The 25,303-nt window shown below is 36.6% G+C and overlaps 1 protein-coding gene across 2 annotated transcripts in view; it reads right to left on the reverse strand.

The window, feature by feature from the left end:
• Positions 1–23,720: 23,720 nt before the first annotated feature.
• Positions 23,721–25,303, reverse strand: part of AT-HF (HIS HF) — a 48,602-nt gene continuing 47,019 nt past the window's right edge. For both annotated transcript variants that reach the window (XM_089980957.1, XM_089980956.1), the window contains exon 19: positions 23,721–23,990. In XM_089980957.1, the coding sequence (XP_089837083.1) occupies positions 23,931–23,990 (60 nt within the window). In that variant the 3' untranslated portion in view covers positions 23,721–23,930. The remainder of the gene's footprint in view (positions 23,991–25,303) is intronic.

Here is a 25,303-nt window from a genome sequence, read left to right on the forward strand (position 1 = left end):
TCATGGTGATAAGAAGATCACAACGGTTAAACTTCAAACCATAAGAAGAGAGTTTGAAACATTTTCTATGAAAACCAGTGAGTCAATTCAAACTTTCTTTTCTAGACTCTCTACTGTTGTAAATCAAATGAAGACCTTTGGTGAAATTTTAGATGATAAAAAAATAGTAGAAAAAGTTTTAAGGTGTTTACCTTCTAAATTTGATCATGTTGTTATTGCAATTGAAGAGTCCAAGAATTTATCTGTGTATTCTATTGATGAATTAATGGGGTCTCTTTTAGCCCATGAGCATCGCATAAACAGGTCTTCAGAAAAGACATTGGAACAGGCCTTTCAATCGAAAGTTGAAATTCCAAAAGAAAAGAATACTCAGTTTGATCAAAAGAGTGAAGGTAGAGGTCGAGGACGAGGAAGTTTTAGAGGATCCTTTCGTGGACGTGGAAGAGGTCGAGGAAGGTTTTATGATACTCCTCAAAGGAATGATGAAACAGAAAAGGTAATCAAAATATGTTCTTTAGAGGGAAACAATGTCATTTTTGTAAGAAATTTGGTCATATTGAAGCCCGATGTTTTGAAAAGGCAAAGCAACAAGCAAATTTTGCAGATGAAAATGAAAATTGTTTCTTGCAAGCATGAATACTAACAGTTGCAAAAGTGAAATGTGGTTTGTAGACAGTGGTTGCAGTAATCATATGACTGGTGATAGAAGTCTTTTTAAGAATATTGATGAGACTGTGAAGTTGAATGTGTGGTTTGGGGACAACAATAAAGTAGACGTCAATGACAAAGAAACAGTTGCAATCAAGACAAAATCAGGTAATGAACGATACATTCAAGATGTGTATTATGTTCCTGGTTTGGCTCAGAACTTATTGAGTGTAGAGCAATTGGTTAAAAAGGGTTACACTCTTTTATTTGAAAATGACGTCTGTGAGATTAAAAACAAGAATGGTACAATTCTTGTAAAAATATATATGGTTCAAAATAAAATGTTTCCACTTGAAATGATCAAGATAGATGATTGTGCCTTTATGGCAAATGGTGTTGATCAATCTAAACTGTGGCATTTGAGTTATGGGCATCTTTATTTTAATGGTTTGAAACTCTTGCATCAAAAAAATATGGTGGTTGGTTTGCCAGCCATTAATTGTTCAAATGAGATATGTGAAGGGTGTGTTTTTGGTAAACAACATCAATTATCATTCCCGGTTGGAAAAACATGGAGAGCTAAGAAACCTCTTGAATTAGTTCATGCTGATATATGTGGGCCCATGAGAACTCCTTCATTAAACAATAACAAATATTTTTTGCTTTTAACTGACGATTTTACTAGAATGAGTTGGGTGTATTTTCTTACTCATAAATCTCATGCATTTGATAGATTTAAGGAATTTAAGTTCCTTGTTGAAAATGAGAGAAGAAAAACTATAAAAACATTGCGCACAGATAGAGGAGGAGAATTTTTATCTGATGAGTTTGGTTTGTTTTGCAAAGATCATGGTATTCGCAGGCAACTGACAGTAAGAAAGACACCACAACAGAACAGAGTGGCAGAAAGGAAAAATCGTACAGTGGTAGAAATGGCACGCAACATGCTAAGTGAAAAGAAGGTGCCAAATGAGTTTTGGGCAGAAGTCGTTAACACTGTAATTCATATCTTAAATATTTCTCCAACAAAGGCAGTTCGAAACAAAACACCTTATGAGGCCTGGTGGAATATAAAACCAAATGTAAGTATGTTGAAGGTATTTGGCAGTATAGCATATGCTTTGATTGACTCTTCTGAAAGAACCAAGTTAGATAAGAAGAGTGAAAAGTGCATCTTTGTTGGTTATAGTAATGAAACTAATGGATATCGTCTCTATAATCCTTCTAAAAAATTGATTATAAGAAGGGATGTTATTTTTGATGAAAAAGCATGTTGGGAATAGACCAACAATGAAAGCGTGAAGTTGCAAATTGATGAAGTGGTATCGCAATCAAATCATACTATCGAAGCATTATCTCCAGAAACGTCAAGTATGGGAGATGAATTCACAGAAAATATTGAGTCCACACTTGATGTGGACACTCCTCCGAAAAAGGTATGGTCTCTAGAGGATATTTATAAATGTGATTTTGCTTTTATTCTTCTAGAACCATCATCATATGATGAAGCATGCGCAGATAAAAAATGGTTAGATGCAATGAAAGAAGAAATGGAGGTCATTAAGAAGAATGACACATGGGAGCTTTCCAACTTGCCACCTGGAAAGGAATCAATTGGAGTAAAGTGGGTTTATAAGGTCAAGTATGATGCTGGTGGAAATGTTAAAAAATATAAAGCAAGGTTAGTTGCTAAAGGGTTCGTGCAAAAATATGGAATTGATTTTACTGAAACGTTTTCACCTGTTGCAAGATTTGAAACTGTGAGAATGATTCTTGCGATTGCAGCTCAATTCAAATGGAAAGTTTATCAATTTGACGTTAAGGCTGCATTTTTAAATGGTTTTCTAAATGAAGTCGTGTATGTTGATCAACCACCTGGATTTGTTGTTAAAGGAAAGGAAGAAAAAGTTTATAAGTTAAAAAAGGCGTTATACGGGCTAAAACAAGCTCCACGTGCATGGTATAGTTGCCTTGATAAATTCTTCCACCAAAATGGTTTTCAAAGAAGTGATTGTGAACCTACACTCTATGTCAAAGTAAATGGGAATGAATTGCTCATTGTTATTGTCTATGTAGATGATATTATCTACACTGGTTCTTCATTTAAGCTTATTGCAGAATTAAAACATAGTATGATGAAGGAATTTGAAATGTCAGATTTGGGGATGCTATGTTTTTTTCTTGGTCTTCATGTCGTGCAATCTGAAGAAGGGATTTTCGTGTCTCAAGAAAAGTATGCTTTGGAACTGCTCAAAAAATCAAAGATGTTGAATTGCAAAGTTTGTGAAACTCCGATGAATGCGAATGAAAAATTGAGTTTGAAAGATGGAATGGCAAGAGCAAATGAAAGATGTTTTAGAAGCTTGGTCGCTGGATTAATGTATTTAACTCACACTCGGCCAAACATTGTATTCTTAGTCAGTATGATCTCAAGGTTTATGCACAATCCATCTGTGCAACATCTAGGCGCAGCAAAAAGAATTCTCCGCTATATACGGGCAACAATCAATTATGGAATTTTTTATAATCATGTCACTGACTTTAATTTGATTGGATTTACTGACAGTGATTGGGCAGGTTTAATGGATGATCGAAAAAGCACAAGCGGGTTTGCTTTCAGTTTTGGTTCAGGCATTATGTCGTGGTGTTCAAAGAAACAAAATTCAATAGCGCTATTATCTTCAGAAGCGGAATATATTGCGGCTACATCTGCTACCTGTCAAGCAATCTGGATGAGGCGTGTTATGAAGGATCTGCATGTAGAGCAAAATCTCCCAACTAAGCTCTATTGTGATAATCAGTCTATAATTTCTATTGCTAAAAATCCTACTTTTCATGGTAGGACAAAGCACATTGAGCTTAGATATCATTTTATAAGGGATGCAGTGGAAAAAGGTGAAGTAATGCTGAAGCATTGCTCTACAAATGATCAAGTTGTTGATGGTTTCACAAAAGCCTTGTCATCTAAAATTTTTTTGATGTTCAGAGAATCCATAGGCGTGCAAGGCCTTTCACATTAAGGGGGAAAATGTTGGTAATGCTCAAGGTCGTGGGCAAGAGGATCCAAAGCCCACGTCCATTTTTTGTGCTCAAGGAAGAAGAAGTGGGTAGGGCATCCAATGCCCACGATTTTCTTGAAGGGCACTCAAAGCCCACGGTATGTTAGTTTTCCTAGTTAATAAGAATTGCTTTTTGTTAGTAGGGAGAAGTGGCTGTGTACGTGTGTTAGCTTTCCTACTTTTTAGCCTAGGTTTCTATTTTTGTGTAAAGGGCTTTTGCCCTCTATAAATGTGGTACCTCTTCATGTTAAAAAAGGAGAGAAGTGTAGAGAGATGTAGAGAGGGTGTGTTAGAGAGAAAAGGGAGTCCGTGACTTAATATATTGTTGAAGTTTTTGTTTTTCAGCTGCTGTACTTTGTGATATTTCAAGTTTTGCACTTTTGCTTTTAACCTACATTTCTCTCAGTTTTGGCTGACGCGTGCCTTTTGCTGTTAGCTTTTGAGTGAGGTAGTTTTTTATTTTTCCAGAGGGGAGATGACAGCAAATGATCAAAGAATTAAAACAGATATTGAACAGGTGCCATAAGCAAAGTCCTTTATGACAAGTTTTGCTATTTATTTACATCCGAAAAAGTTTTGCTATTTATTTTCTTTATTGTTTCACTTTTTTTAAACCCAAAAGCCTTTATACTTTTTCATATATCGTTACATTCAATTTTTGTTTGAAACAATGTCCAATGTGATAATTGCTGTTGCTCTTGTTACAGTGAGTTTCAACTTATACACGAGCTATGCTTATATGTATTATGCATGTCCCAAAGAACAGAACTCATAAGCAACACTTCATGCGTTCCTATCTTCGAGTCTTACTTTTGGTGAGCATTTCTATTATTTTATGGTTTGGTGAGGGCTTACCTGGAAGGCTACACGTACTTGACTTCTGGTTGTTTTCAGTATTTTATGCATTTATTATAATATATTGTTAGTAGTAGGTTTTGGGTGCGAAGCAAACAATATATTTTCTTTGATCGCTACAGCCTATAACAACGACAGAACCATCTCTGCTATATGTCAATAACGGTGACTTAATATCTTATAACCGCCAGTTATAGGTTAGCTGCTGTTATAGGGGCATCGTCGTTATCGGATAAGTCGCGCTACTGGGGTGTACCCTTTAACCCGTTATTACTCAACAGAGGATAAAATTAGATGGTCATTTTTTTTTCACTATTACAGACCTATAACGGCGACAAAGAGAGCAATAGCGGTGACTTTTGTCACCGCCATCAACCCTCATCCTTGTAGTGCCTCTATGGTTGTGCATTTTCATCTGCTTTATACTATTTTCTAGTCACATGTACCAAAAATTCAAAAAAATAAAAATAAAGATCACGATGTTAGCTTTTTGTGGCACAATGATCTGACGAGCGATTGGGAAGAAACATGAAAGATATATTGTTCTTCCTAAGCATGCAAACAACGAACATAGGCGAGAATAAGAAATCCCACATAAAATAACTTGAGAAGTCTACATAAAATGTGTGAGAACTTTCTCAAGTCATTATAGCATAAAATATGTGTGAACTTCTTTAAGTCCGCATAAAATATATGATATGCGGATTTTCTCATTTTATTCAAGTTTAATAATAAGTTCACATATAATTTTTTATAAACTTCGTAAAGTCTGCAAAAAAAATATGCGAATATCATTTTAAGTGGATGCATGCAGGACTTGAAGAGCAAAGCGATATATCGTGTAAACTTCATCAGTTTCGCATATGCGAAGGGTATCAATGCTAAATATTTACCACTTTGAACATGAGAATAATATAAAAGTTATAAGGTTTTTAAGAAAACACATCAAATTACCCCTACAGTAGGATCATTTTTCAAAAAAAAATATATAAATTTATTATTTAGTGAGAGTTTTCGATATATCATGCAAACTTGAGGAAATTCACTCATGTAAAGGTCAAAAAAGTTATTTTATAGCTAGATATTTGTGAATTTGGACATCGAGTGAAATTCAAAAATTACATTTCAAAAAATATGTCATTTTTATCATACAATACAATTATTTTTTGCTTTTTATATTTACACAAAGAAACCGTCCCCAGGATCAAAGACTTAACCACATTGGCTCTACCTTCATACTTATAATCGTTGTCCTGACCGCATAAAACTTTGTGGGCTTACCGTTTACCCTCAGGAGTCTCCATGCTTCAGCCTGCGCAAGGGATGACGCCCATGGTATTTGAACCTAAACTACCAGTCTAGCTGCCTAGGCCCCACTATATGCCAAACCCGTTTGGGCCTAGCAAAACTCTTTTTAAAATGCGTATTTTTCAATAAAACTTTGAAAATAAAAATAAAATAAAATAAAAATATAATCCGAAACTGTCATTTTCAAATAATCAGCAACAAAACGCTTTCTCTTGAAAGAAACGTTAACAAAAATTTACAGGTTTTTTTGGCAGATTGGTCCTATCTTATAGCTGACTTACTAGATAGTCTCTGCCTGTCATTTTGCAAATCGGTTCCTCCCTTTTCATTAACCTTTGCAAATCAGTCCTCGAGGTTAACCGCTAGGGCTGGTAAATGAACCTATCTGCTCGTAACTCAGCTCCGTTCTGCTCGTCATGAAGTCGTTCATAATCAGTTTGTATAGTTGCAAAGCTGAGCCACGAGCAGCTCGTTTAACTTAAAAGAGTTGAGTCTGAACACATGATGCTTGGCTTGACTCAGCGGGTTTAAATAAAATATATCTATTTTATATATAATGCATATCTTAAGTGTTAATATAAAAAGAAGAATGCATAATATATATATATATATATATATATATATATATATATATATATATATATATATATATATATATATATATATTTCATGTATAAATAACATGAAATATTTTTACACGAGGCTCAAGCTCAGCTTGGCTAAACACGAACAGGAGCACAATCCACTAGTAAACGACCTGAGCCGAACATGCCTTGTTCAGTTCATTGGGCTCGTTTATCAGCTGTTAGCTTTCTTGACAGTAACTATTAAAGGTAGACAAATTGACAGTCCTACCCTTATAGGAGGACCAATTTGCCAAATATGAATAAGACAATGACTAATTTGCAAAAAGTAAATACACTAGCAACTATTTGATGAGGGGACTTTAGTGACCAGTTAACCATGGTCCATGACTAGTGTTCGACCATGAACAAACCATTGCCACAGATATTGCAACTCGTTTTTTTAAGCTACTTTTTTTATGCGAAACCTTCCAAATAGTATCGCCAGTATTTTTTTGTCAGTTCACGCATTGCTAACTTCCTCAGCATCATCCAAGGGGTTTGGCTTAGCGGAATGGGGCCTGGACTGTTGGACGGGAAGTGGCCCAGACTGTTGGACGGGAAGTCTAGGTTCAAATCCCATGGCCATCAACTCCTCATAAACTGAAGATTAGTGACTCCTCCTGAGGCGGTTTCTTTGAGTAAAATTTTTAAAAATATAAATTTAGTCAGCACCACCAACGGGGCTCTGCTTGTCTAGTAGGAGCAGCTAGTGCATGTCACCTTGTGTTGGGATGTTGCAGCTTCGAATCTCAATGGTATCATTGTATAACGGGTAAAGATCTGCCTAACCCCAGCTTGCTTTTAAAAAAAAATCCTCAGCACCATGATTGCAAGGAAAATTCTTGAAATGAGGAAAATAACAGGGAATTTCAACTTTTCAAAAATCTAAAATGTATGCAAATGAAAGACCCATTAAAATCATGACAATTTTTGATAAATTGGCAAGTCTTTTTAATTTATCATAATTTTATCAATTTGCGAGTTCATCGTGATTTTAATTTATCACGCTAAAGCGGGGAAAGGTTCAAAATAGCATTCATGTTTTTAGACACAGTTAATTGCACGCCCGCCCGCATGTGCAACCCACAAATGCCTGCAACATGGCACTAATGAAAAGTATTTAGCATAGTGACAAAAGTTAAAAACGGAAAAATATCGACACCCAAAAATTTTCAAGAAATTGAAGTTTTTTTTAAAACCTTGCACTTTGGCAAAATCTCTACAATAAAAAATTAATTAAAAATTTAAAATATTTTTTATAAGAAAACATAAATTAAAAAATATTTAAAAATAAAAAATACATGTTTTTTCATGATAAATTGCCAATAAAAACATAATTATCACATTTAAAACACAATATTTATGTTTTTGACAAAAACCTAGTGAAAAATTACTGTTTTTAACTTTCAGGTAATTTCTTGCGATATTTTCGTGAGATTTGTCACTATGGTATTTAGAGAAAGGAGTTCAAATGAATGGAATTAAACCATTTAATTGTGTATGATGAAGAATGATAATAAATTACTAATGATTTCCGAGATTACGTGAGCATATACGTCTAGACTTTCATATAAATCAACATGTCTTAGTTTTTTTTTTTCGACAGAAAAAACTGAGGTTAGGCAGACCCCTACCAGTTATACAACTATACCATTGGAATTCGAACTTGCAACGGCCCAACACAAGGTGACCCCCCCCCCACACACACACACACGTTGGTAATCAACATGTCTTAGTTGACTTAATAAAACAATAGCAATATGAACATGAAAAATATATAGAATTATTAGCTTAAAAAAAGGAACAGTCTATTCCACAAGTGGAGCAAGTTGTAGCCTTTTTTTTTTGCCCACAATTGTAGTAGTCAAATACAAAACACGCACGCATAGTCACACCAGTTTTTGCACACCCATTGCCGTTGAAATAAGCAAAGCAAAATTACTTAATCGTTGTAGGTTATTTTAGTATATCGTTGAACCAATTAAAGATTAAAAAAACACACATAACGATCAGAATGGGACGTGCTTCCTTTGTTTCTTTCTGTGGTCAACCGATGGAATTATTTCCTCCCATTTTAACAAAGAAAACCAACTTTGCATACTGAAGTGCTACGTCACACGGACACGCTATTTTGGTTTTGTGTACTTGATGGCACAACCAGACATGCTGGTTCAGACACGGATTCGGTACAGCCTTAAATATTTTATTCCTTTTACTGATATTGTAATTAAAATGCATTTTAAATATTAAAATATCAAAAATGATTTTTATTGCATGTTCTTGTATGATATCTTTGTGTGTCTCGGTGTGTGTGAGAGAGAGAGATATCGACGTGCAATAAATAAATAAATAAGAAACCAAAAAAAAAAGTTCTCCATATTCGGACAGATGATAAGGAATGGGTCAACTGATTCTATTAATGGCACAGAAAATCGATAGTTTTTTCTCTGGCCATAAAAAAAGCTTATACCTGACCTGGCCTGACCCGAGTATTTTGTCAGATACCCGACCTGACCCGAGTATTTCATATGTATTTCTATTTAAAAAATTTGATGAAAGTATGCGGGTCCAAGCATGGGATTCCATTTTTCTGACCCAACAAAACCCAAACCTGGTGATTTGTTATTTGGGCAGGTTTACGTATACCCGAATGGGTCAGGTACTCGAAAGCCCTACCCACGAGGGAGTACACAGCTTCGAACTCGTGGCAAGAGATGCTCATCGTTGGTTGGTTTTCAACGTGACATTCTCTAGTCACCACTACCAGATGCACAGAGCCCTTGTGGGACATGTATGAAATAAACTTCGTTGAAACTTACACTAAATTCTATAAACAACAAAAAATTAGCCCACAAGGGCTTCGCTCATCTGGTAGGGGCGACTTGTAAATGTCACCAAGTTGAAGGGATGTCACAAGTCTGAAACCCACAGGTGGTGTTCATTGCAGCAAGGTCGAAGCTGGGTCTACTCCCCGGTGGGCAGAGGGGACCTCAATGGTTTTACCAACCAGAGGCCAGCCAATGTGCGGTCGGTGATGGGGGATGGGGTTTCTCTTGGACTATCCAAAAAAAAAGAAAAAACTAAAATTTAGAAATCTTGAACTGAAAATTTATCCTTTAGCAAGTTCATATATTAACAAACTCTACCATAAACACAAAGATTTATAAGAATAACTATTTTGAAACATACCAATGGGGTGCTCTATCAAAAGGGCAAGACATGGTGATTATTATTTAAAAGCTTGATTAAGAATTTCGAGTATATTGAGATTTTTTTTCTGGATTAAAAAAGTGTTTATCATAAATGTAATCTATAAGGTTAATGTTAGTGTTGTTTATATATAAAGACATGCAGCAATCTGTACTTAGTGGATTTGATTAAAACCGGGTTGGATACCTATTTAGGCACGAATTGGTTCACTTCTTAAACGGTCAAATATGAAACAGGTTTGTGTACAAGGTTGGTTTAGGGTTCAAGTCAAATCGATTATATATTTTAAAGAACCAACTGGGTCAAATCCAAAATGGTTATATTTGATATGACTCCAGATAAAAGATGGCTTCCGGCCTGAAACGGTTCAGATGCAAATCGCGCAGAACCGATTGTGTTGAGCATAAAATCAGATTGGATACAAAAGGGTTAAACTTTATGATTTTCTAATCCAAGAACCGACCCATTTTTTGACCCAAGGGGGCCACGGATCTCTCAAAAATAAGGTGATATGTTCAATTGGTTCATGTACCCAACGCAGTTACACCCTAGCTCCAACCTTCAATACCAAAGGAAAGCCTCTCTCTCTCTCCACATTTTTTACCCAAGCCGCCTCATGGATCTATCAAAATCAGGCCAGGTTGAGTCCAAATGGTTCTTGACGGCAATTCAGTAAATCCTACCCATCAATACCCTAGATTCAACCGATCATTAGCAAAGAAAAGCAACCAACATCACCCCCTTCTTTCTGTACCCTGTTTTGTTGGCCGTCGTCAATTATCACGTATAAAAAAAGGTTGTGGCTGCTTCCGTGCAGTCTTATATAGCCGATATTTTATAAAATATCACGAGTTCAATAAAAAAATTTCAATAGTCGTTACTTTGGCAATAAAAATTTGATATATTCAAAAATTGCAATTGCCTGCACTAACACATATCAAAGTGATATTAAAAACCTGTGATTACAATGATCCCAACTTATCCACGTGAAAAGTGAGTTTTTTTTTAAATAATTGCAAAAACAAAACTCAAGGATCCGGGGTCTCACATATTTAATAAATATCAAACCACAAGAGATAGTGTATTGAATCAACAAAGGAATAACCAACTTTATTAATCAATATAAAGAATAAAAGTCATAAACAAAAATAATAAGATAGTCTGTCACACAGAGCCACTCTGTCAAGAACTCAAAAAAGGTTACTCAAACTCGCAAACTCCATGTAGCAAGTCAATTCATCATTGAGTTTCGATCCTAAAGAATATTTTTAAAATATAAGACAAGAATCAAAGTCCTTTGTACTAATTTCTCTAAAAATCCAAACAAAAAAGAAAGATCATAATATATAATTTCAAAAACATATAACAATAATTTTTATTATCCACTTATCATTCAAGCATTGAAACAAGCATCATGTAATAACAATTTTGATACGACACAGAATAAATATAGAAAAATTAATATACATGATTCAATGCAAATGCATAAATAACTTATTAAGTCATTAATCAGTATTTCTTTTGTATGCATGTTCCTATTAAATACACACAATTTTAGTTTTCATTTTTTCTTAAACCCACGGATACTAAAAACGAGCATAATTTCTCAAAGTACAAGTTAGATTCTCAGTTGTAGCTTAATACTCAATTTATATTTTATTACTGGGTTTCACATTTGTTCCTCGACCAATATCCGAATTCAACACTATTCATCGAAATATTAAAAATCAACATCTAATGTCGAGAAATCAGCATTCACTGATGCCAATTTCTAGGTATAATAATAACTACATCTGAGTCAACAACACCACCCCTAGGCAAAGTGGCTAAAATCTTTCTAAAACCATGATCGGGAGGTAAACCATTACATCAGACTCAGAAACACAATCACACACAAAGTTTTAGTATCCTCACGATTTTTTCAAAACCGTCATCCAAGATTCTCACACTGTGTAAGGGACATCAAAGAAGATATCAAATACACTGTTTTGTTTGTTTTTACCATTTTTAAAACAAATTTTAAGTTCTTTACATAAGAACCATTTACAAACGCATATGAAAAAACCCAACTCAGACCCTAGCTTGCCACATTTTCAACAGTGCAATTAACCAATAATTCTAGAAACAAATTTTGAAAAACATAAACTTAAATCAACATCATTGGAGCAACCCCTGCTCCTAGCCCACGTGACCTATAGTGGTTCACATCTAACCATATAAGTTTCTCAAGTGATATATGCATCTTATGCAAAATTTTAATCAACATACAACATACTTGTTTTAAAACATGTCCACAATATGCATTCAATCACACAACAAGAATGTACATAAAACCAATTTGCCTATGCATGCGAATAGATGCTTGCACTACACATTAACATGATCTAATTCATACATTAACTCCCATACATGCACATGATCACATTTATGCAAACATTAGATAAATTTCAGAATTTTCATACGCATGACATGAATATTTATATCATAATAATTGAATGCACAAATAAATCCAAAACATGTATATGGCACCTTGCTGAAAGGTTATGCACAATGAAATCTGGTTCATGTGCAAACCGTGTACATGTATATATAAATTTTGTGTTATCCGGCACCATGACAGCATGTCACTGTGCCAAAGTGCACAACAACATGCTGCCAACAGTGCACAACAGTGTTGTGCTGTGGTTGCACAAAAGGTGCAGCTCAACTGCCCCCAACACTAGCATGGAGCAAAATAGTCGATATGCATAATCAGCAAAACAGTGATATGCATAATAGTAAAAACATTTTTTTGTGAAGTGAAATCAGATTGATGGCAAATCACATAGTTTTAATAACAGTCGACCAGCACAGTTAATAATTTCAATAACAGTTCATGGTGAAGCAAATCAAATTTGACTATCAGTCAACAAAACGAGTTTGATAACAGTCCACCGTGAAGCATGTTAAAGCTGATTTTCAGTCCACAAAATGGGTTTTAAATAACAGTCCACATCGAGCATGTTAAATCCGATTTTCAGCCCACAAATGAGTTTAACTAACTGTCCACATATGAGTGTCCAAAACAGATTTTATGATATGAAAGCAAATTGATAAGTCACATATGACAGTCGGCCAGAAGATAAAAATTAATGCAATAATACTTTTGATATACATGGCATCTAAACATGTTTTACATCTATCACCAGATTCTAATATGAACAGCATAGTGGCATGTCACAATTTTATTTTTAAAGATAGTCACACAGTTGCGTCACAGTCGGCCAAAATAAAATACCTTTAACAATAGTCTACGATATGCATGCTAAATTTGATTTTCAAATCAACAAACTAGGTTTAATAACAGTCCTTGAAACAACATTAAAACTGATTACCAGTCAGAAAAAAAAGTGTAATAACAGTCAACCCAAAAATCGGCAGGACACCATATATATATATATATATATATATATATATATATACTAAGCAAGAAATACACTCAATAATGACAGATTTCATGTACATCCACATGAACATGAACAAAAAATATCAAAAAGGATCTACCTGCATGCTTCCTTTATTATTTTTCTCATGTAAAAATTAAAATCATAGGTATCGACAAATCTGAAAATATATTTACATATATTTACAGATTTGCGCACATAGAAAAATCGATTATCACTAAGGATTCGAACAATATATGTATATGAACGACATCGACAAATCTGAAAATATATTTTCAAATTTGCGCACATAGGAAAATCGATTATCAATAAGGATTCGACCAATATATGTATATGATCGACATTATATGTATATATATATATATTTGTATTTAATTCCAGATTTTTCTTTTTTCTCTAATATGTATACATTAAACCCCAATTTACACACTTTTTTTTCTATAAGAGTTAGAGAGAAACCCATACCTTAATTTACAAACAAAAATAATCCAGAAAATTCATCAGATGTTGGGCAAAAATGACGGATCTACCTCCTTTTCTCTCCTTCTTTTCTTTTTTTCCTTTTTTTTTCATCTCTCTCTCTCTCTCTCACGAGTTGGGCTCCTTCTCCCTCTAGAATATCGATTCTAGAGAGAGGGAAAAAATCTAGCCCCTTTTATAATCTTTCTAGAATTTTTATTTTTATTTTTATTTTTAATCTCTCAAAGATGCCTCTAGAGGGTGACGGCACTGTGCGTCTTTAAGGGGAACATATAACCTGCTTCGGTTTTATATTAGATCTGAACCATTAGGTGTACTTATTAATGTTTACTCCATAAAAAACATATTTGTTATTATGCAGCTTTTTGTTTGGATGTATACTTTAAAAGGGTAAAAAAATCAATGATTGATATTGTACTAAAATTTGATGATAAGGTGTTCACGTTTTTACATCAAATCAAGTGGAAACAAAGCTTGTAGCAATGATAAACACATCTAACAGCTCTAATCTAACACAAAACACCTAAAAATATAACTATGGAAGGGTCCTAATGGTGCAAAAAAAGGGCAGAATCTTTTTTTTTCTCAATTATTTTAATTAGAGGACTCTCTAGAAGGTGACACACCCTCTAGATGACCTATCTAGGTAGAGTTCTACTTCATATAGAACTCCACCTTATCCAATAAATAAATTATTAAAAATTAATTAATTACTATATTTTATTATTTATTTAACATTTAATTATTAAATAATTAATTTTAAGAATATTTCAGAGGGTGTTACCTCCCTTTGGAAATCCTCTCATAGTGAAATTTTCTATTAATTTAACCTTTAAATTGATTTTAAAGTTTTTAATTGGTTACACTTAGATTTCGGATCAAGATCTAAATTCATATCCAAAATCCATATGGATCAAACATGGACCAGATCCAAGTTAATACAGGTCTTGGACTGGGTCTAGATCCATATAAACTTGGATCAAATGAATCAAATCCAGTCTGATTCGATCCGATTTTTGAAAAATGTGATTTTCGGTCTAATTGTAACCCGATTTTAGAAAAATGAAATACCAATGTTCTCAAAATTACTAGATGCATCTAACGATATACTTACCCGATTTTCACCTTTTAATTTTGCCTAAATTTAACCTGAATTTTGCTCAATTTTTGCTTGAATTTAAAGGTTAAAAATAAAAAGTTTTACAAATATTAATCGTCTCGTTTTGGTCTTGTCAGTGGGCCCTGGGCCACGCCCAGACCCAGCTCGCATCACCTATATTTGAAAATATTTTTCATGATTTTTATCATGTTCAGTAAAGTACTTAGTCAAAACTTTATAACATGATATTACATCCCTACCCCCTCAAAAGAGTTTTGTCCGCAAAATTAAAACGTACGTAATAAATGTGGGTAGTGGTCACACATATCGACCTCAGGCTCCTAGGTACACTCGTCCAATCCGTGATGCTGCCAATACACCTTTACGAACGTGATTGTCCTACTACGTAGTGTCCTTTCTTAACGATCCACAATCTCGATCGACCTCTCCTCTGTCATCAAGTCGGGTTGTACCTCAACCACCTCATAGTGGATCACGTATGAGGGGTCAGACACATACTTCCTCAACATCAAGACATAAAATACGTTGTAAACTGAGGAGGAAGCACCACATGGTACGCTGACTCGCCAACACGCTTAAGGATCTCAAAAAGTTTAACATACCGAGGACTCAACTTTCCCTTCTCGAATCAGAGTACACTCTTAGTAGGCGAGATCCGAACAAACTCGTGATTGCCCACAACAAAACTGAGCTCCCTACGCCGCTGATCGGCGTAGCTCTTCTGCCTGCTCTGCACTGCGACCAACCTCTGTCGAATCAACCACACCTAGTCTGAGTAGTGCTGAATGACCTATGGAGACTCCATTGCTCTCACTCCAACCTCATCCCAACGTACCAGAGATTTGCATAGTTTTTCATACAGAACTTCCTAAGGGGCCATACTAATACTTGCATGGTAATTATTGTTGTACAAGAACTCTGCAAGCTTCACATGCATATCTCACTCCCCCGCCCAATCCAACGCACACACTCTAAGCATATCCTCAAGTGTTTATATCATGCGATGTCTACTCGTCAGTCGTTGGGTGAAAAGTCATGCTAAACTTCAACGTGGTAGCAAGGGCCTTCTGCAACCGCTGTCAAAATCAAATCGTGAAGGGTCTCGGTCTAACACGATCAAACGTGTCACCCCGTGAAGTCGGACAATCTCATCCACATAAAGATCTGCTAGACTCTTTAAGTTGTGACTGATCCTGGTCGACAGAAAATTGACACTTTTCGTCAACCTGTCTACTATCACCCAGATGACGTTGTGCTGAAAATTGGTATTCGGCAACCCCACGATGAAGTCCATCGAGATGTCATCCCACTTTCACTCTAAAATGTCTAGTGAATGAAGAAGTCCACCAGGCCTCTGATGCTCGATCTTTACCTGATGACAGGTGAGACACCGAGACACGAATTCTGTGATATCCTGCTTCATCTCGTTTCACCAATAAGTCCGCTGGAGATCCTTTAACATCTTGGTAGAACCAGGGTGAACAGAATATCTTGACCTGTGAGCCTCACTCATTAGCTCCTCCCACATTGCCTTCAGAACCCACCATCTGTCTCCAAACATGATCACATCCTTGTGGCGAAACTGCGCATCAGGCTTCTGAGCACTCACACACAACCCCTCGAAGTCTGAATCGATTGACTGAAGCTCCTTAATATGGTCTATAATCTCAAGTCACGCATGCATCCCAACACAAAGGATGCATCTAGAATCGTATGCAAACGGCTGCCACAAGACAAAGTCTGCAAGCTTCATATGTCTATCTCACCCCCTTACCCAATCCAGCACGCACACTCTAAGCATATCATTAAGTGTCTTTATTGTGTGCTATATATGTCTGTCAGTCTGTGGGTGAAATGTCATGTTGAACTTCAACGTGGTACCAAGAACCTTTATAATTAGCACAAAAAATAAGACATGAAGCAAGGGTCTCGGTCTAACAAGATCGAGCGTGCCACCCCATGAAGTCAGATAATCTCATCCATATACAGATCTACTAAGCTCTCTAAACTCTGACTGACCTTAATAGGCAGAAAATGGGCACTCTTTGTCAATCGATCCACTATCACCCAGATGGCATCATGCTGATGACGTATCCTTGACAAACCCACGATGAAATCCATCGAGATGTCCTCCCACTTTCACTCTAAAATGTCCAACAATTGAAGAAATCTATCAGGTTTCTGATGCTCGATCTTCACCTACTGTCAGGTGAGACACTGAGACACAAACTCCGCAATATCCTGCTTCATCCTGTTCCACCAATAAGTTCGTTCGAGATCCTTGAACATCTTGGTAGAACCAAGGTGAACAGAATACCTAGACCTTTGGGCCTCACTCATCAGCTCCTCCTGCAATGCCTAAAGAATACACCATCTGTCTCCAAACATGATGGTTATGTCCTCCTCATGGTGAAACTGCGCATCAGGCTTATGGGCACTCATGCACAACCTCTCGAAATCTGAATTGACCAACTGAAGCTCCTCGATATGGTTTAGGATCTTAGGACGCGTCTGCATCCCCGCATAAAGGATGCATCCAGAATCATCTGCAAACAACTGACACCTGACAAACTCCTCAATCAAGTCCCAACTGCGTCTGATCAAGCTGGCTATCGAGACTAATGTCTTCTTACTCAACGTGTCTGCCACTACATTCGCCTTACCATGATGATAGGCGATTGAGAACTCATAGTCCTTGAGGAACTCTAACCATTTGTGTTGCCACAAATTCAAATCACGCTGCGTGAAAATGTACTTAAGACGCTTGTGATCATAAAGGACCTCGAATTCTTCCCCATACAAGTAGTGACGCCAGATCTTTAGTGCGAAGACAACAACCGCCAACTCCAAGTCATGTGTGGGATAGTTCTTCTCGTGCACCTTCAGCTACCGAGAAGCGTACACAATGACCTTCCTGTGTTGTATCAAGACACAACCTAATTCAGTCCCCGAAGCATTGTTGTACACTACAAACTCGTCCGTCCCAGAAGGCAAAGATAACACCAGGGCTGAGGTCAACTTCCACTTCAGCTCCTGGAAGCTCTCATCGCACCGAAGTAACCAAACAAACTTCACCCCTTTCTACAACAGCCGAGTCATAGAAGCAGCTATATGCGAGAAGTCCTGTATAAATTAACGGTAGTAGCCTGCCAATCCTAAGAAACTCATGACCTCTGAAACCGTCTTTGATTTCTCCCAAGACAACGCTGTCTCCACCTTGGTTGGATCGACCTCTAAGCCCTTCTTTGATATCACATAGTCGAGGAACATCACTCTGTTAAGCCAAAACTCACACTTCGAGAACTTAACATACAACTTATGTTCTCCCAATGTCTGCAACATGATCTAGATGCTCTCAGTGCTCCTCCACGCTCTTAGAATAAATTAGAATGTCATAGATAAATATAATGACAAACAAATCTAGCTACAAATTGAAGACCTGATTCATTAGATCCATAAATGTTGCAGGAGCAGTGATGAGTCTAAAAGACATCACCAAGAACTCGTAGTATCTGTATTTGGACCTGAACGCAGTCTTCGAAACATCCTCTGCCCTGATTTGCAATTGATGGTACCTGGAACGAAGATTGATCTTGGAGAACACCTTTGCCTTACGCAATTGGTCGAATAAATCATTAATCCTAGGCAAAGAGTACTTGTTCTTCACGGTTATCTGGTTCAGCATACAGTAGTCTATGCAAAGTCGCATGAACCCATCTTTCTTCTTGACAAAAAGAACCGGTGCACCCTAAGGTGATACACTCGACCTGATGAAACCCTTGTCAAGAAATTTTTGCAGTTACTTCTTCAGTTCAACCAGCTCTACAGGTACCATGTGATACGGTGCACGTGAAACTGGTGTCGTGCCAGACACTAGCTCGATTGAGAACTCGATCTCTCTGTGAGGCGGCAAACCCGACAAGTCCTCATAGAAACCATTCAAAAACTCATAAACCACATCCAACTGCTCCAAAGGTGTCGCCTGATTGTCCGCCGCGAACACACCGGCTAAGAACATCATATAACCCTACTTGTGGTAATAGAGATCTTCAAAGTCGAGACGATCTTTACCTCACTTACAGGCCTAGTTATCTGGAATACCAGCGCAGACAAGTCAGGGTGTGCCAACAAAACCTTCTTCCTCCGACACTAAAGGGTAGCATTGTGTGTGGACAACCAATTCATACCCAGAATAATGTTGCACAAAGTCATGTTTAGTATGATCAGGTCGGCAAACAACTCATGCCCCTCAATGATCACTCGGACTGTAGGAAAGTACTTTCCACGAGTAGACAAACTCATCGAAGACATCACATCGAGAGTCTTCTCTAGGCTAGACGGAATGAGGTCGAGCAAACCCACAAAAAAAGATGAAATAAACGAATGGGTAGCAGTTGAATCGAACATCACACGAGCAAAATGGTCAGCCACTACGAATATACCTTCGATCAGGTCAGCCTGATCGCCCCGCTCGGTAGCTATGGCAGCGTACACTCTCCCGTTCATCCTCCGTTGCACCTGCGACTGAGATCTCTACTTTTGTTGTTATGGTTGTTGCTGCTACTATTGTCCGCCCTGAGCCACCAGCTTGTTCGGACAGTAGGCTGCGATGTATCTGAGCTGCTGACACTGGTAGCAGACTCCCTTGAAGAGCGGACAAGAGCCTTGATGATGGCTCTTATTGCACCTTCGACATATGGATTGAGTCTTCCCCTACTGCAGCCTCTGCTTGGCCCCCTGTTGGGTCCTCTACCTCTTTGCCTTACCCCTTGCGGCTTGTCGCCTTAAGGTGTGTTTTTCGTCGCGCCACCACTAGTGTCACTTTCATTGCCTCCTTTCTTCTGCAATCCACCTTTGAACCGCTCTCACTCCTCGTTCAGGATGGATGCAGACTCTATCGTATCACTGAACGTTGTAGGATGGCTCGTCATCACATGAACCCGAAGACCGTCCTTTAGACTGCACACGTACTTTGCCACTCTCGCATTATCATCAACGATCAGGTTTGGGCAATAACACTCCAAACTCCAAAATTTGGTGTTGTAGTCCACGAAACTCATGTTCCCTTGAATCAACTTGAGGATATGTTATTATATACACTCCCGGACATAAGCAAGAAGTATGCATCCAAAAATTCCTCCTTGAACATCTCTCAGGAAATGTCCTCCTCGCCCGCGTACTTCACCCATCGTAGGGTGTCCCAGCACTTCTTGACATTGTCCTCCAGTCGGTATGTGCCAAAATCAGTATGCATGTCCTCGAGCACAGGCAGGACACATGCTCGCTCTATCTCCTTAACCATGATCTGAGATGCCTCTGGGTCGGCCTTTCCGAAGAAGGTTGGCGAACCTAACCTCATAAACTTCTTGAAAATGATTGCGTCAGGGTTTAGAGTAACCTCGACAGGATGAACACATGTCGTCCGCTACGTCGCCTGCGCCTGGATGTGAGTGGTCATCGTCGTTGCTAGGGTGTTGAGGGCATTCGTAAAAAAGTTTCTCTGTTCCTGCCAGTCAGCTAGAGCGTCGGAAGATGAAGCTCGAGCATGGGTATATATCTATAACATGAAGAGTTATTAAAAAATTCGTACCTTGATCAAACCTATCTCCTTAGAATTGATCCCCATAAAATCACAATCATACAAACACATCAAATTTTTAATTCACACATATGGAATTAAGTCAAATTATCCTTACGGTCAACAACATATAAATTTAGCAATTTCATAACAGTAAAGATAAATGTACAAAATAGCTCTTACGAGTGATGTAGACTGCTTCTACAGTACGAGCCGTGACTTTCTGATAATGGTTCTGACAGATCTAACAGGGCTCAAATACTAACCTTGTCTTATACAAATACAATTTGGTATACCAAAAATGGTTCAATAAAAAAATTTGTGGACTGACTCTGATACCAACTCTGTAACAACCACAAATTATCCTCGTGAAAAGGGAACGTTTTTTTTTAAACAATTGCGGAAACAAAACCCAAGGATCTGGGGTCTCACAGATTTAATAAATATCAAACCACAAGAGATAGCATATTGAATCAACAAAGGAATAACCAACTTTATTAATCAATATAATAAATGAAGGTCATATAAACAGAAATAATAAGATAGTCTGTCACAGAGAGCCACTCTGTCAAGAACTCAGAATATGTCACGGAAACCCACAAGTTTCATGTAGCAAGTCACTCCATCACTTAGTTCTCGGTCTTAAAAAGTATTTTTGAAATACAGGGTAAGAACCAATGTCCTTTCTACGAATTCTTCTAAAAATTCAAACAGAAAGGAGAGAGTATATACCAAATTCATGCATAATTTCAGAGGAATATAACAAGAACAATTTCCATAATCAACTTACCATTCAAGCATTAAAACAAGTACCATGCAATAACAATTTCCATACAAAACATAATAAGTACGAAGGTATGAACTAATGCAGAACAGTAAAGATTTATGATTTAATTTGCATGCATGAAAAACTTATTAAGTCATTCAATTCACATAGACAGACTTTGAAAAAAAAAAGTCTGAAAAATCATCGAATGTTGGGCAAAAATGACAGATCTACCTCCTTTTCTCTCCTTTTTCTTCTTTTTTTCCCTCTTTCTCTCTCCATTTCTCTCAAGAGTTGGGTTCCCTCTCTCTCTAGAATGTTGATCTTAGAAAGGGGGAAAATCCAACCCCTTTTATAATCTTTCTAGAATTTTTATTTTTTTTGTTTAATCCCTAAAAGATACCTCTAGAGGGTGACGCCCCTCTAGAGTCTTCTCTCCTATAGAAAGTAGAGTTATACCTAAGGTATAACTCTATCTCTCTAACCGCTCCTTATTATCATTTTATTATCTTGTCTTTTTTTTATTATTTTAATTAGAAGTACACCCCCATCTAGAGGACCTATCTAGGTAGAGTTCTACTTCACATAGAACTCCATCTTATCCAATAAATAAATTTTCAAATTTTAATTAATTAATATATTTCATTATTTATTTAATATTTAATTATTAAATATTAAAATTTAAAAATATTTCAGAAGTGTCGTCCCACTCTGGAAGTCTTCTCATAGAGAAATTCTTTCTTAATTTAACTTTTAAATTGATTTTAAAGTTTTAAATTGGTTACACTTGAATTTCAGATCTAGATCTGAATCTAAGATCCAAATATATATCCAAAATCAATATAGATCCAACTTAGACCAGATCTTATTTAATATGGAGCATAAATTGGATCCAAATCCATATTAACTTGGATCAAATGAATCAAATCCAGTCTGATCCAATCCAAAAAAAGGTAAAAATGGAAGACAAATATTTTTTAAGAATAAAAATTTCAAGCCAATCGTAACCCGATTTTAGAAAAACAAAATATCAATGTTCTCATAATTACGACACACATCTAAGTATATACTTACCTGATTTTTGCGTCCGAATTTTGCCTGAATTTAACTTGAATTTCGCTTAATTTTTTCTTAAATTTAAAGGTTAAAAATAAAAATATTTATAAATATTAATCATCTTATTTTGGTCTTATCAGTGAACCCTGGGCCACACCCAGATCCAGCTGGTGTCACCTATATTTGAGGATATTTTTCATGATTTTTATCATATTCAGTAAAGTTCTTAATCAAAATTTCCTAGTTTTTGAATTTAAAAATCATGAAAAAACACACGAAATTACTTTGCACACTTGTGTGATTTACCAATGTTTCCCTAAAAGTTTCCCCAAAAAACAAAAATTTGAAAATATGACACCATTTTCATAAGTTAGATTTGCCTATGCTTTCATGAATGATCTATCAACTGATCACTCCAAAAGCGCCCCACCAACACAAACTTTTGCATAAGTACATAATTATGATGTGGTTTTATCAATTCAAAGATTGATTTGCTAAATTTGCCAACAATTTAAGATAGGTGAAAACTTCATTTGGACATGAAGAGATTTATCTTTTTTCATAGGCAAGCTGAGGGATCCATGGGATTCAAACCCGAGACCCCTTGGTCATGATAGCCCAGGACCTCGTACAAACCAACATGAAGAGATTAATCAAACTAATAAAAGGTTTCAGTAAATCACCAAGAGGTTCTTAATCTACTAATGAATAGTATCTTAACAGATAAATCAGTCACCTCGAACAATTACACAGCGTGAGAAATACCATCCCAACCAAAGTTTCCAAGAAAACAAAACACGATTACCCACTAATCCAAGGAACTGCCAGTTCATAAAACGAGAAGAGTGCCAGGCTAAGCATTTCAACTAATGCTTTCTTCACCAAGTCCGTGCCAGATGCTATTTGCACCTGATTTGACCAACCATATATGCAAACCTCAAATGCACCGAGTATTATTAACATTTTTTTTTTCGGGCTAGGCCAAAGGAAAACCTCCATCACCAGCCACACACTGAAAGACCTCTGGCAGGTAAAACCCCTGAGCATCCCCCCTTGTGACCCTGTCCACCAAGGAGTACACCCAGCTTCAACCTTGTGGCTTCGAACTCGTGACATCACCAACTTGGTGACATTCGCAAGCCACCCCTACCAGATGAGAAGAGCCCTTGTGGTCATTCTTACCAGGTTGCTGCCCATCGTACGTCCCACCTAGGATAACTGGGTTGAACACCCCGGCCCCCTCCTTTCTAAATCCTGTGGAAAATATTCCACAGCAGCAGCTGCACTTACATTAGCCTAATATATCACTTTAACGTAAGCCTATTTGCTTCTCTATTGGTGGAAAGGCAGTAAAATTAAAAGTTGGAATAACAAAGGTTAAGGCCGGTTGGATTGGCAAAGTTATCCTCAATTTAATTTTCCTTGCAAATGTGCAATTCTTTTTTCCTAGTGTAAGGAAAAAGAACCATGTATTCTGAAACGAAGTTATTGAACAAAAGATTTTAATTCCACAAGAAACACAAAGTATACCAAACGTTAAGTAGCAGGCTTGAAACTAATCCCCTGTTTAATTTCAGTGAAGTCAGTCAGCAACTTTGCACATTACAAAACTTAGCCACACAAGTCTGATTTAGTCTCAGTTGAACCATCATTCATGCTGAACTAAGATTGGGAGTACAAAATATTGTATCATTCAACTTTAAATTAAGAAGAAGAAAAACAAAATTTTATCTGAGACCAAAATTACAACACTTGGAGGGAACACAAACCTCTTTAAAGAATTACATCCTGACCTCGATCTCTTTCTCCATCAAATGCTGTTTGACAGAAACAATAGGGACCTGTACAATCATCATAAAGAAATACATCAATAATCTTGAAATATGAAATTGCATACATAACCCAGAAAAAGATTAATAAATCCATCCACCCATTTGACAAATAAACTGATCAGTTCCAAAAGCAATACAAAGCAAAGGCAAAAGAAAACTCTATATGGCGTCACAACAGATAGCGACAATGTTTAAAACAATAGATTTTACCTTGGAAGTTCTAAGAACTATGCCAAACAGGCACAACATGCATGCCCCATGTCGATACGATATGACACCACACATGACACCAAAACACTTCATAGATGAAACCAAATGTGTGTTGAACATGATCAACATTATGTCCCTAACTTATCTATTTCCTTTCATGATTTAAATTGCCTACTTTATATTTATTTGCATATCATTCTTTAAAAATTTATCATTGGTTATGCAGTGCACATTTCAATTTGTTAACATAATTAATTTATTTAATTTTTATATTACATAAGCATTTAGAATTGCTGTTCAGGAATTTGCACTTGACAGTACTAATGCTTTGTTGCTTTAGAATAAGAAATTTTTGATGTACATAATCATACTACCATCATAATGTCTACATGTCCTATTCTTACAAAACTCTCATTTGTGCTAAGCGTGTCCACTGTAATGAAAAGAGGCGGAAGCACCAATAGAGCAAAAGGCACTCTTTAAGAGTGACCACTAGAGCCAAGAACACAAACACCAAATACACACAAAACTCTCAAAGATAGAAAATGACTTAAAGTCATAAGTTGGATATTATCGAAGAAAGGAAGAGAAGGGTTAAAAACCCATGCTTACAAGAGGAGAAAACCTTCTCTATTTATAGAGGAGGGAGGCACTAAGAAGGGACCACAAGGGGGCTCCCTTGTAGACGTTGGGAGCCCCAACCAACGGTTAGAAATCTGACCGTTGGGGCCCCAATGACTACAAGTGTGGGGCCCCTTGTGGTCTTACAAAAAGACAAAAATAAAAAGAGGAAAAAGTAAAAAGGAAAAAGAAAAAAAGTAAAAAACAAAAAGTACATTGGCAGTTTTACAAGAATACCCCTATCGGGTATTTCACTAAAAGAGAAAACAGTATATATATACATATATGTATATATATACTTATATATATACGGATGTATATATATAAGTATATGTATATATATATATATATATATATATATATATATATATATATATACATATTTTAACATGCCCCCTCAAACTTTACGAGGAGAAGACCGAAAGTTTGCTAAGGAGAAACATAAATCGTGGAGTTGGGAGCGCCTTGGTGAAGAAGTCAGCTAGTTGATA

The sequence above is a fragment of the Nuphar pumila genome, chromosome 11 (genome assembly GCF_984573655.1).
Source record: "Nuphar pumila chromosome 11, dmNupPumi1.hap1.1, whole genome shotgun sequence".
Lineage (NCBI taxonomy): Eukaryota > Viridiplantae > Streptophyta > Magnoliopsida > Nymphaeales > Nymphaeaceae > Nuphar > Nuphar pumila.